This window comes from Alternaria postmessia, assembly GCF_024291825.1.
Source record: "Alternaria postmessia strain BMP 2775 chromosome Unknown scaffold_97, whole genome shotgun sequence".
NCBI lineage: Eukaryota > Fungi > Ascomycota > Dothideomycetes > Pleosporales > Pleosporaceae > Alternaria > Alternaria postmessia.
The window spans coordinates 32,609-46,505 of record NW_026260170.1 but is presented as its reverse complement, the minus strand read 5'-3'; the positions used below and the strand labels follow the sequence as shown (position 1 = coordinate 46,505).

Here is a 13,897-nt window from a genome sequence, read left to right as displayed (position 1 = left end):
ATCTCGAACTCATGCAGTCCAGAAGGGAGCTCAACCAACATCAGTTGTAGAGGTGTGATGGTGTTGCGATACATCGAGTGGCGAAGCGCGAAAATGTTTGACATGCACTGTAGTGATGCAAGTGGGGGGCTGAGTGAGATGAGTGAACTGATTGCAGACGCACAAGAAAGGTACAGACTGCGCCTGTGACAGCGGGTACAAGTAAAGCGGTCGAAGGACTTCTGTGCAACCGGCGGGATCTCATTGCGTCTTGCGGCTGTCGGTTGGATGCATTGGCCGAGCGGGACCAAGGACAAGCTGATAGACTGGACGTCAGCAGACATTCCTTTGGCGATCCTAAGCGAGTGTCCAAGTAAATGGTCCTGGTATTTTGTGTGCACCTTGGGGTGGTGGCTTGGTGTGGTCAGTTGCCTTCTTTTGGCTGAGTTGGAGCGGAAGGGTGTGGTGAACGGTGCATGGGCCAAAAGTGAGGTAATGACGCCTTGTTAGCGTCGACGCGTCAATGAGCCATGGCTTCTTCGCGCACTGTCAACGTCTCCTACACAACGACTTGATGTCTTCAGCTCGACAACGGGCAGGGGGAAAGAACAGTATTCGCGTCTGCAACTCGCGAATCGATCCTGAACGCTGCAGGTGTAATGCAAGTGCGACCAATTACGAACACCACCACCACCATCAGGCTGCATGCGATAACAGATAGACAGCAGCTACGAGTCCTTCAATGCACAAGCGCGTCGTGCATATGCATGTTTAGGATGATTCGTATTTGGTCCGGTCACTTTGCGGCTCAAAGACATATGGCAAGCAAAGCTAGGCTGCATGTTCACGCAAAAGGGCGGGGCTATTTGCCTGTTTCCCCCTCAGCCTGGTGGCTTAGACCGGTGAAAGCCCTAATATTCATACCATAGTGGGGCTTTCGAGCGCCCTGTAGGACGACCAATCATCTCTTGTTTCATGTATACCCTGGGAAAGGGACTGGATATGGTTACTGTACTCCAAGAAGGACCCCTAACTCCGCTTGCATCAACGCGGTATCACTACTGCTGCGGGTATAGATCGAGAGCGAGCATCTTCGAGTGTAATAGCCAAAATGCTCGACCTATATCTTCGGTCAAGGTCCTCCTGTTTCTGCCTTAGATTTGAAGCTCGCCCTGTCATTCACTTCCCGTGTCTTAATCCTGCTACACTCCCTTTTCGATCACCAACAACGGGATTTTCTCTCATCTGATCATAATCTGGCAAGCACTTCCTCTTTGGGAAATCACGCGCAATAGTCTCCTTGAACCGTACGATGGCGGCTCAACAGCAAGCGCAATACCAAGCTCAGGTACCTCAACACCAAACCGTTGGCCAACAGCGCCAAGTTCCGACTGGACAACAGCAACAGCAGGCCTTTGGACAGGCTCAGCAAAGACCAGCGCAATCTCAGCAGCACCCTCTGAACCCATACGCCCACTACGACCCTCAATTAGCATCTTTCATCTTGGAGAAACCGAAACATGCTACTTCCTGGGAGGATGCCGAGCCCGAGAGGCAACACGTTGCACTTCAAGAGCTCCAGAGTGAGCTTCACAAGTTCCGTCGAAACCATGGCAACGTCAAGAAGAACATGAATGACATTCCCTCCCCAAATTGTCGCCGGATCATCAACGAGCTCGTCGAGGACCAGAACGTTGAACTCGCGAAGTACAATCGTTCGATTCAGTATAGGATCGCAAGCGTTGTCAACAAATGGCGATCAGTCAACCGTCGCGAACGTCAGCTCGTGCGTGTAGACATCATACTGGAGACCGAACCTTCCGGATTTCAAGAGCCTATGCAAGCGAAGATCATGGTTCCGGGTGGCCCTCAAGATCCGAACAAGGTCAAGCAGGTTAACCCTCAGAACCAACATTTCCCGAACCAACCCAACCCTGGCCAGAACTTGGCCCAGCAACAGCAGCAAAGACCTACGCAGCAGCAGCAGCATCATCAACAACAGCAACAGCAGCCACATCCATCCCAGCAACATCCAGGTCATGGCAACATCAACCAAGGGCCCATTCTTGGAAACCCACCTCCGCCTCCGCCGCCTCCGGGTGTGCCACACGATATGGGTGGGCCTCCACACCCACCCATGAATGGTGGAGGTCGACCCATGCCAGGGCCCATGCAACACCCACAGCCCCATCATCCCCCCAATGGTCAACACCCTATGCCTGGAACGTTTCCAGAACAATTGCCAATGCCACCGCATCATATGAGGCACAATCAAGGCCGGCCAATAGAGGTGCTGAACCCTACTCACCATCGACATCAGAAGCCAAGACGCAAAAACCATCGCGATACTTCCAGCTCGTCGTCTGATAGTGAATCTTCGTGGGAAGATGAGTCTGAGGACTCCAGCTTTGTCAACATCGAGCACGATGATCATATCGATGCTGGTCGACGCGAACGTGGACGTCAGCGACACTTCAAGAAGACGAAGAAGAGCCAGAAACACCGATCACTCAGCAAAGCTAGAGGTCTTAGTCGCAGTCGTAGTCGGAGCCGAAGTCGTGCACGTAGAAACAATGCCGACCCTTATTCTCCAAAAGTTACCCGCCGACACCGAGCCTCCGACCTAATTGATGATCCTCGCAATGGTAGACTCAGTCCAGAGTCTTTCACTACCGACTCTTCTCGGGGCTCTTACAACAAGATTTCAGGCCACATACCACCTGTTCACATCCACTTGAACACCAACAACGTCGTGGAAGACCGTACACGCAACGGTAATGCTCCACCAACTGACCTTTACAATGGAAAGAGGAAGGCAGGAAAGCAATACACCGCACATGACATGGCTCGTGAGAGCTCCAGCTCATCGTTGGAACGTGGAAGTGGGACCGAGTCTATGAACACTACATCTGCCCACACAGCGGATGACGGTGTCTGGGACAGGCCTATCCGTCGCCGCCCTTCCTTTAAGCATGTGCATAGTCGCCGTAAGTCGCCTTACAGAGGCAAACCACAAACTGTGCTCGATCAGCCGCACCCCAGCCACATCTACGATGATGAGATCGACCACCGTGGGGCACAGAAGATCAGGTATCCCGACGAGCTCGTAGACGACTATCCACATCCCCGCAGCCCTCGCGTACACATGCGCGAGCCCGAATCATACTTTGATGACCATGCAGCGCATGCTATCCGTCCAAACATGCACCACCGTCGCGCCACCATGGCCAACCTACCTAACGCCCATAACCCCTTTGCGCAAACCCACTTCCCACCCAAACCACTTCGCGCCTCGTCATACCTTGCGGATAGGCATGGATCAGGCTACAGCTTTCCTCAGCAACGTGCGCTCACAGACCGAGACGAGCCAGATGAGCGATTTGGGCTAAGTGATATCCACGCGGCTCTTGAGCATATCCAAGAGAAGAAGGACATGAGATATTCGATGAGGCGGCCGAATGCAATGGGTAGGAGGGACTCCGCGCTACAGTTTGAGGATGAGTGGAATATTAGAGTACCTTTAGGTGGTCGTCGTGGAGGCTACGAGAGGTACTAGGCGATGTGTATGCTCTCTTGTTTCGCTTCCCTTTCCAGTACCCTTTGCCTTCTATATTATTGCATCGCTCTTTTGGCGATGCAAGATAGCAGATATGTCTCTTCGACTCGCTACATTGTTTACACTTCTTTTGCACGGCACAGGGCCTTCTTGCGGTATGTTTCTCTAGGTCTTTGGGCATGTTTCATCATCTTGTATCATACACTCGTTGCCGACTAAGATATATACACTTCGTATCAAAATGATTCCAACTATTGTCTTTAATGAATCAAACCCACCCAGCCGCCAGAGTTTCTACTGGCTGGAAAAAAAGCCACGGAAAGCCTACTGCAGCTTCAACACCTTCAAGTATGATCTTTGGGTGCTATGAGGCGCAGAGTGTACGAGTTAAGAATGCATTGATTGGATGCCTTGCTGACCTTGGCATCAGCTTCGCGCCTCACCAACGCCTTCCGATTGGCCTTTTTGCAACCGATGAGCATGATGATTGAGCTGGATTGGTTATTGTCTCGTATTATCGCACTGGTTGTGGCGCCGGAAGAATTCTTCGAAATCGATCGGTAGTCGCAAGGCTGAGACTTCCCAATCGCTCTTATCCTAGACCTACACCGCCTCAGCCTTCCTCGCCCTCTCCTGCATTCGCAAAACTATGGATATAATCCCAGAGCCGTCGCAGGCTCACCCCGGGGGTCTATATGCTGATATAGTGGAGAAACGAAAAGCTGAGCTGATTGCAGCACCATGGGAAGGTTACATCGATGATTTGTCTGTTACTGGATTAAGTCGAAGATTGGTTGGTACGTAATACTTTCCATTCACAACTACACGAGCTCATCTTATAGATACTCGCGAGATATATGTGAAGATCTCCATCACGGACAGTGCGCAGGTTCTTGCAGCTCAAGAATTTACCACTACTCCTCAGAAGCGCGCGGGGAAAAACGAATGGTCTTTGAGTAGGGAGTCATCTATGTACGTTGTAGGACGTCGAATTGCTCAACGTGTGCTCACACAAGCGTAGGAAGATTGTGCCTACATCGACTTTCATGGTATCTGTATTCGAGATAGATTCCTCCAAATCACCTCCTGAGACACTGAAGTACAAATCTGGTCAAGAACGCATAGCCTTGTTAGATTTCGCACATAGAGGTCGAAGTAGTTATAATACCGGGTACAGCGCCGGCCCTTTACATATGTTGGAGGAGACCGAGCAGTCCTGTAGCTTCGCGATATCCTTCACTATGCAAACTGACAACGGATTCAACAAGAAAGTGGCCCAGCTCGAGGTAAAAGACTTGCGCAGTGGGCTCGTAGAACGGCCATTGTCTTGAGCGTCATCCTGAGATGGAAGCTATTAGATAGACTGTTCTATTTATCTCTACCGTCATTGCTTTCTCGGAATATAAAGAATGCCGTTCACTATACTGTGACTTTCGTTAGATCGCTAGCTGTATAGGCCGTCTCCGACAAACGTTTCCTACATTCACCAAGCAGCATCAACAACCCACAATCCGTTGAGACCGTGATAGCTTCTCCATATGCGCTTATGGAGGGTAAGAGTGCGGAAACGTTATCTGCGAAAGTAGAGCCCAGATGCAACGATCTGCGCACAATTTCATGTACCAGAACCAGTATTGCGATAACGGTTGCAGGTTCCGCGGTCGACGAGGAAGAAGCACGTCATGCATGCGTGCCTCACATCGCTTGTACCTGCCAAGCCATCAGGGGCACCATGTGGGGTGACTCCACCGCAGACGCGCCTCCAACGTCCACTAAGACGCATCCAAATGCCATGTCCACCACAAAAACAACCTTTCGGCACAAGCATCACCTGCTCTCTTTTGCCTCTAGCCTTCGATTTCCGATGCAAAGACACCTTGCGCCGTCCGATAATGCACAATAGCGGCAAATGGGCTTAGGTAGGCGCCACTAGAGTCCCGAGGTGCCCAAGAGTGCGCGCGCTCTGCCAGCCATGCACACGGTAGACACGAGAACACGAGCCCCCATCCGAAACACGTCTAGCCCCACGGAGATGAACGTGCCTTCTGGGCACGCTGACTGGGCGGCCATCATTGGGCGGGCGCCGGCAGAGTATTGGTATGCTTGTTCTTTACGAGATGCTATGCTTAGGGGCTGAGAGGGCCAGAACTGGCTGGGCAGGACAGGGCAAGTGGATGGGAGATAAAGACGCTGTTTTCTGTCGTTCGTGATGCGCGCGCGTGTTGGGCTCTCTTGCATTCACTCAGCTCCTAGTCGGTCTTTACTCTGGATTTTTTCTTCGTCTTGTTAATATATCCTACTGTCTTACTGCTTGCTTGCACGTCTCAAAGTCCGCGGACCATCAGTATTGAGTTTCTCCTCTACCGTTACTAGTGTAAAACACCGGGTTAGGTACCCAGACCAGAAAGTAAAAGATGAAGGTGGTCGTTGCGTTGTTTGGCCTTGTAGCTCTTGCGCAAGCGCAAGAGACCTCGAGCTGTAAGTTTAAGTCAAGCAATAGTGCTGAAGGTTGTTTGGTGAATACAACTCTAATCAAGCGATCCGACATGTAGATACCGGCCCAATGTTCGACCCGGACACCGCGCCATTCTTCGGCCCAAGCACCATCGTCTTTCCATCAGTCACCGAGTCCGCTCCCGTACTCTCAAACTTACCCACTCTCACGGCGTCGAGGAGCTCAGGTATCATCTCCATGTCTAGCGCTATGGCCAACTCGACACTCTCGACTTCGACGCTATCGCGCAACTCTACAACCTCGCATTCCTCAACGCATTCCTCAACACACTCCTCTACGTCGGTTAGGACTTCGCGGACGGCGACACCTACGGCTGATGAGACTACGGCGAGTGCATCGGTCCCAGCTGAGACGGGTGCAGGTGTCGTGAATTACCCGGAGACATTCGGAGCTCTCGTGGGAGGCCTTGTAGCTGGATTAGCGATGCTGTAGCAGGCCGTGATAGTTTTGTGGTAAAGAACGGGAAGCTGAAAAGCAACACCTTAGTATAATAGTCGCCGAAAGGTCTAGCGATGTATAGGGCCAACATAATAGGGTATATTGTGATGTGCTCGTAGAGTTGACTTGAGCCTGTCTGTCATAGTCATCTAGCATACTTTTCCCTGGTCAAAACCAAACGCCTAAGAAACGCCGTCACAATGCAACTGAACTGAGCATTTGTTCCTTCTCGCTTGTTCCTTACTCCTCCATAGCTCCAACCTCGGTCACAGACTCGGTCGCCTTGGTGTAGTAGGCCTTGAGATCGATCTTGAAGTCTGCCATGGCCACACCGAACATTTTCAGTAGCGCTGTTTGATGGCTGTTCATGACCTTGCCCTCTTCCGCGATGGTATACGGTACATCCAACACAATCTTGCCTTTGTCGAGCCTCGTTGGCATGCCCCATTTCCTGATGGTGGTCTCCATGCTGTGCGGGAGCGGCACGTCCTCGTCTTCGGGAACCTCTCCACCTCTTGAGTGGACTACACCGGCGGGGACTGTGAAGGTCTGTGTAGCAACGATACCGGCGCGCGCAAAGTCGGTTTGCGAGTAGTTGGCAAAGTACTCGATCATCTCACTGGGGTCGCGGTTGGTGAAGAAGAGTCCAACATTGCCGTTGAGATGCTGGCTAAGCTCCGAGAGGTTGGTGAGGTGCTCTTCAGCTGGGGTGAGTCCAAGCGCTTTCGCCATTACTTTGGTCTTTCCGAAGAAGAATCTGCGCGATCATTAACCATGCGCGCTTTCGGTATAAGCGGTCCCATAGACATACCGGCTATCGGCGAACTCTTGACGGAGTCCCTTGAGGTAGGAGTTGCGCATGTTCTCTACGGCGAAGACAAAGATGTGCTCAAAATTGTCCGCCGCTTCCTGAACATTGGCAAAAAGCTTCAAAGACAGTTCCTTGCCCTTCTTGTCCGTCTTGGTAAGATGTACGACCTTCGCGCGCTTTGACTTCGGCATTTTGGCGGTGCTGTGCAAGTGTTGTGGTTGGTTGAGGTTGCGCTCAGGAAAAAGTTCGAAGTTGCAGGTTCGCGACTTCCAAAAAAATGAGCGGGGAATTTTGGCGAACCACCGATTGGTGCAGCCGCGGCTGAACTCCGCTGTGGATCCTTCTCACATTCCCCAAAGTATAAGCATCTGGTACTCCGACCTCACCCCAGTTCGCTCGACATGATTTGCCGATGACAGAGACATGTTGGACTTTATGGATAGTGTGCAACATGCATTCTACGATGCATCCAGCTGGAACGTGGACAATTCCTATGGCGCACTGAACGCGTCGGCACGAGGTACGTCACTCCTGAGATGGCGTTCCACACCCAATACTCACTGCACTTGACAGCGTTGCTCGACTTTGACATACCCAGAGGTCTGCGCATGCAGATTTCCTCTCTGGCCGCCCCCAACTTTGCAACATCGTACACACTAGGCAGCGTAGGCGTAGTGGATGGCTCAGTGTCCTACCTGTACTCGTCGCTACCACTGCAGAAGGACTTCAGGACGTCCCATATTGACCTGCATAATGTCATACGAGGCTACAAGCATGTACAAGAGCTGCGGAGACCGGACGAGAAGTGGTGGTGGGAGGTTTGGCATGCTGGCCAAAGGGTAGACCGCAAGAGTGAGCTTGACGACACTATCTTTCTGTGTCCCCGCTAATTTATGACAGATACTCTGTTGTATGGCCGCATATTCCTACCACAGCAGAGGCTCGAAGCCCTGTACTTACGCCGCCTCGCCCCTACACGACAGCTTAGGATCGCCGCCGTCAGCGACTCCAATCTCAACAATGGCGGGACGATCCTGACACTCTTGCAAAACGACTTCGGCAAATACAGCACGGAATACATGTACAGCACAGACTCAGCGTTGATGGGCGTCCGGGGTCTCTACAACTTCGGTCCAGGCCCCAGAGATGCGTCCACAGAACCGCTCGCTGCAGAGCAAGTGGGTCCTGTGGATGGTCGCTTCAGTGCAGGCGCAGAGCTGTACTATGGCATACTGAACAAGAGCGGGGGTATCAGCACAGGGGTGAGGTTCGCCACCTTGCCCAACCATGCGGGCTTTCCGTATACCATGACGCTCACGCTCAATCCGTTGATGGGAAATCTTTCTTCCACTTATGCTGTCAAGGCTGGCCCCAACCTGGCCCTTTCCTCTCGCTTCGACTTCAATTTCTATTCGTATGAAAGCGAGCTGCAGCTCGGGTGCGAGCTTTGGCGTATTCGCAACACAACCGACGTAGACTGGGCGATCAAGAAGCTGCGTCCAGATTGGAAACGCTCAACAGTTTCCCCAGATGACGACGTCTCTGGAGTGCTCAAGGCTAGGGTCGATCAGGACTGGCGCATTGGGGTGTTGTGGGAGGGCAGGATTAAGGAGCTGCTATTCACGCTCGGTGCAAGTCTGGACCTGAAGAAGAGAGAGCAGATGGTCCGTTCTGTCGGTGTTGAGCTGCAGTACTCGTCATGAACGAAAACAGGCACAGACTGCGACATCTGAATCTCTAGACAGACCGACCATTCCTCTTTGCGCACGAAGGATCCCAAATCGGCCGAACTGACACAACTGAATCAGACCTGATTACCACTACCGTCGACAGTGGGGGTTCTAGAAACACTTCTCCCGCACATGGTCAAAGCATGAAGGAATGGTTTCCAGAAGACGATCGCGTCAAACAGCGGGACTCAAACGAAGGACGGAAGGGCCTTCACGATACCCATGCGATGACGACCATGTGTTTTCTGAACACGACATACCACAGAAGCTAGGACTCGAGTAAGTAGCGAAGCGTGCATTATGGCGTAGTTTGGTCCTGAGTGGTGCAACGCTGAAACATAGTATGGGGATGTTCGCTGCTCGTCACACTGCATCGGGCTGCTTGGACTCGTTTTCAATGCAGTAGCACGATTCACAATAATCTGTTACACATGGCATTTTTCAAGACAAAAGTTTGAGCATACAAGGACGGGTCTTCAGCTTCCGCAAGTTGAGTGTGGGAAAAGGTGTGCAGATCCGGTCGAGGCCGCGTTCGGAGCGGACCATATCAATATCGTTGGTGGATAATAAGTCAGTTTCCGGGTTGGTGGTTGTTGTCGCTCGCTTGCCGACGCGTCCACCATTCACACCGCCGTGCCTGGCGTAAGCCTTGCAATTAATCGTGCAGGGAAGCGATTGGTACTATAGATTGACAGCTGTAGGGCGACAAGACGGGCGACGAGCTAGCTAAGCTGGCACTCTCGAGATCAACGAACTATTACGACTTTGCCAAAACTGAATAATTTCCCTTCCGTGGCTTTTTGACCGGGCGACGAGCGTGTCAGGATGGCCGCGATCAGGCGGCACGGGCACCGATGCTCGTCAGGATCTTTCTCATGCTCGGCTCACCCGAGCGATCCGCACGAGGCTCACTCGAGTAAGTATTCACGATACCGAAATGGGTCGCGCTGTGCCGCACATTGTCAGCACCAAAATTGTGGGCGCGTACGGCGAGGCACGCCAGGTACGACGGATGCGTGCCAGCCGCCTGCATTCACGCTTGCAGTCACGTTCACGCTTACCTTGACTTGATGCTCTGCTGTGCTTGTTCCGATGTTGTGGTGAGCAACCGCAGACTAAGGGCTTCTCAAACGCGACAACCGTCGCGCCTCATGCTGCTGTGTGTAGCCCGTTGTTTGGGTACCTGTCGGAACACGCTAAAGCGGACCGTGAGCACTACGTCGTCGCGGTCTTTTCGAATAGCGAGCGAACTTCATGCACGCTTTTTTCTGACAGGTATCGCGATGCGTGTTGTTGTATCGGCGAGCCTCGCGGCAAGGATTGCCCTATGGGCGCAAGTCTCCTGAGTCTTGGAACAGAGCCTGTCCTCAACCCCGGTCGTCACGTCTCTAGTGGCGCGACTCCGACGTACCTCGCAGCTCCTAGCAGCTAGCCCCCTGATCGGAGCTATTGCGGGCAGCGCGCGTTGCGGGCGGGCAGAAGACACTCGCACCAGAGGCGGCTGTCGTGGCTGTTGTGTAGAGCGGAGGAGCATCCGGTCAAAGTGTTGCGAGCATGGTTTGCTTCAGAACATAAGCGTTTTGGTGCGTCACCACTGGTCTCGCGCCTCCAGGGCTGGCGTTGAGCGTTGGGCTAAAACTGTCTCTGGGCGGAAACTTGGGCCACTAGGCGCTCTGCCCAGCCCACACTAGCCGGCGCGCACCTTCCCCCCGGCTTCAATGCCCCTTCCCTTAATCTCCCCTTTCTAAACCACGGTCGCTCATTTACATCCAAGGCCCAGCTCCTCTATCCGGATTCCCTATCGTCACCTTTGCTGTCGGTGTGGTAGAACTCACTTTCTCTTTCTCTGTCGACTTCTGCGAAGTGCCGCCACTCCTTTCGGCCTTTGCCCACGTTCCTTTCTTCACAACCCTCCTTTAGGCTTTGTCCGTCCGCTCCCTAGCACCACCTCCTTCACTCTTTCTCGACTTGGATTCGCTCTCGGACGATCCATCTGCTCCCCGGTCAGCAGCTCCCTTCACACTTCACACGCGCCTGGACGGTGTCTCGAGTTCCATACACACGTGGAATCATTTCCCGTGACCTTGAACTCTTACAAGCTTCGCATAGCTTTATCATCTTCACCCACCAGCATTGCTTGGACCATTACTTCACGACACTTTACGAATCTAGATAGACAGAGGTGTCAGCTCGATTGCTCCCTCTATATCTTCCACCCCACTTCGAATCGAGTCAACTCCCGCGCTCCGATTACACCTACCACCCAGCATGCAGTCAAACGACGACGCAATGGTCTCGCCGACCCCATCACCACCGGCGGGATCCTCGACACCGACGCAGGGCTCTGCCCCGCGCCGACCTCCCCGTAAAAGCACCCTCACCCAGCAGCAGCGCAACCAGAAGAGACAGAGGGCTACCCAAGACCAACTGGTGACCCTTGAAGTGGAGTTCAACAAGAACCCCACACCCACTGCTGCTACTCGCGAAAGAATAGCCTCGGAAATCAACATGACCGAGCGCTCAGTCCAGATCTGGTTCCAGAACAGGTAGGAATACCGAGCAGCATGCTGACGCGCAGTACTAACAATCGCATAGACGTGCCAAGATCAAGAACATTGCCAAGAAGAGCATCGAGAACGGTGACGACTGCAATGACATCCCAGAGTCAATGCGACGATACCTCGCCCTACAGGCCATGGAGTCTGGCAAGTCAATTGGTACTAGCTTCCTAGGCCGAGCAGGTGGTATGCCATACGGAAGTGGCATGCTTCTCAACACAGACGCCAACAACTCCAAGGTTGTCATTCACCACTTTGCCTGCCGCTCCCTCAGCATCGGTAGCTGGAGAAGAGTCGGACAAAGCGCCATGGACCTTGTAGTCTTCTACTCGCCTGAGAAGTGCTGCATCACGTACTACATCAACAACGACTCTGCGGGCTACAAGATTGAGTACCCATTCTCATACATCAAGAACATCTCACTGGAGAACGGTGACATGACCGCGAATGCCGAGGGCGCTTCGCAACGCCCAGGAGGGCTGATTGTTGAGCTCAACCGACCACCGAACTTTTTCATGGACTCATCAGGTTCGGGTGGATTCTTCCAGTGCGGTGACTTTACCGAGGACCAGCAAGCGTCAAACATCATGTTGCACCACTTGGGTGGCCACCCGAAGGTGCTGAGCGGACAGTTGGCGAAACTTGTCTCACTGGAGTCGTTTCAGAACCGACACAACATGTACGACCCAAACACATTTGCCGTCTCGGCACCGGTCTCGCCCATCAACCACCGGCCCGCTTCCCAACCAAACCATCTTCAACACCCTCACCACATGGGTATGTTTCAGGAGACACATCTTGCGCCTGCTCCCTTTCAACCGCGTGGTCACAAGCGCCAGCGAAGTCGCTCGGTTCCTGTTGCGATGGACTTTTCGATGCTTCGCAACCCGATGCCATCATTCCTGATCCAACAAGAGCCGTCGCCGTACGTGCCTAACCCAGAGATCTTTGCACCACAACCACAAAGTGCAGGACCCATTGGTCCTCACCTGAGTATCGACACTTCAGCAGGCTACGGCATGGACTACCGACAGTACCCCATGTCGGCCACAACGACCAACTCGCCATCCGAGTACGGCACTCCTTCATTTTTCACGTCAGGTCCATCAAATGACAACATTCCTGCATCCAACTACGGCCAGTACAACATCCCACCTTATGTACATACACCAATGGGTCCGCCACCACATTCGGCGTCTCACCACTCACCCATGCCGGCGATGAGCCATCCCGACCCCATCATCGCTAACCAATCACCACCACTGGGCTCTTTCGGTCGTGACAACCACAACGACGTGTACCAAATGTCGCATGACAACGGCATGTCGGACGAGGCGCTGCAGATGACCGACATGTACGCCAAGCAAAATCTCAACATGCCCTTCCGGTCGCCGTTACTGGAGGACAATGGGGATGACCTTGACATGTCGAATCTGGTGTCGTTTGGCACGCTAGACCCATCCAGCCTGTCACCGGAGCATCACCAGATGCAATGAGCAGCTTGCATACTTAGTGTCTATTGTCAATTCTGCTTTTGCTTGCTCTTATACCCGGTCGCGGATGCTTTTTTACGAGGAAGCTCGACAGACACCCTGCAACTTGAGACAGTCGCTGGGTTACTCTCGCTCTCCATTTTTCGCGCTCATACTTAATGTGGTCGTTGACATCTTCCCTCTCACATATTGGTTTCAAATCGTTGGACAGGTAGCGACTTGGGCTTCAGCACTGGGTTTTCCCTGTCGCTTGTAGGACGCACCCCCTTCTACTACTATTACCTCGCACTCCGGCATCTCATCTCTTCTTCGTAACGCACATCGAACGACCACACACCATACAGGGATTGGTTATTGATATTGGCGTTGCTAAGGAATTGGCTAGGGCTGGGATACATTTATACAAGAGAGAAATGGCGGACTGGTGGAACCTGCGCTTGGTTGGTGTTGGCAACAACAAGACGTTGGCAGTCACATGCAGGTCGTCTCTTATTTCTTGGTTTCTCGTTTGATCATTGTTCATCTTTTCCTTTTCGTGTTGCGAGCTAGCCATTGTTTCATTTGTTGCGTGCGTCTCGGATGTTCGGAATTTTCTTGTCGGATCCCTTTTGGCAGGATGGAGAGAGAGAGAGAGGATTGCCACCTTTTGAGGAGATTCTTGTGCTGCGGGGGTTGTTGTTGTGGATTACATAGCCGCTGTGCGTGCTTGACAGTTGTAGCCTTTCCAAGGGGATCTCCGGTAAAGAAAACTGTATCTTTCAAGATCAGTAAACAAATATACTACATTACTTGAACAAACCTGGGGATTGCATCCTCC

At 52.7% G+C, this 13,897-nt stretch overlaps 4 protein-coding genes across 4 annotated transcripts; 3 read left to right on the top strand and 1 right to left on the bottom strand.

Annotated features, from left to right (window-relative positions):
* Window positions 1–1,291: 1,291 nt before the first annotated feature.
* Window positions 1,292–3,535, top strand: J4E82_009670 (uncharacterized protein; the record flags this gene model as incomplete). Its single annotated transcript, XM_051735893.1, has 1 exon — window positions 1,292–3,535. One exon carries the CDS (start codon window positions 1,292–1,294, stop codon window positions 3,533–3,535), a length of 2,244 nt encoding a protein of 747 aa, XP_051584341.1.
* A 3,193-nt stretch (window positions 3,536–6,728) lies between these two features.
* J4E82_009669 (uncharacterized protein) lies at window positions 6,729–7,490 on the bottom strand (the record flags this gene model as incomplete). The annotated part of the gene is made up of 2 exons (XM_051735892.1): window positions 6,729–7,245; window positions 7,300–7,490. The coding sequence occupies 2 exons, from the start codon at window positions 7,488–7,490 to the stop codon at window positions 6,729–6,731; spliced, it is 708 nt and encodes a 235-aa protein (XP_051584340.1).
* Window positions 7,491–7,722: 232 nt separating this feature from the next.
* Window positions 7,723–9,002, top strand: MDM10 (Mitochondrial distribution and morphology protein 10; the record flags this gene model as incomplete). Its single annotated transcript, XM_051735891.1, has 3 exons — window positions 7,723–7,819; window positions 7,873–8,151; window positions 8,200–9,002. 3 exons carry the CDS (start codon window positions 7,723–7,725, stop codon window positions 9,000–9,002), a joined length of 1,179 nt encoding a protein of 392 aa, XP_051584339.1.
* Window positions 9,003–11,297: 2,295 nt separating this feature from the next.
* Window positions 11,298–13,083, top strand: J4E82_009667 (uncharacterized protein; the record flags this gene model as incomplete). The annotated part of the gene is made up of 2 exons (XM_051735890.1): window positions 11,298–11,575; window positions 11,625–13,083. The coding sequence occupies 2 exons, from the start codon at window positions 11,298–11,300 to the stop codon at window positions 13,081–13,083; spliced, it is 1,737 nt and encodes a 578-aa protein (XP_051584338.1).
* Between the last annotated feature and the right edge of the window lie 814 nt (window positions 13,084–13,897).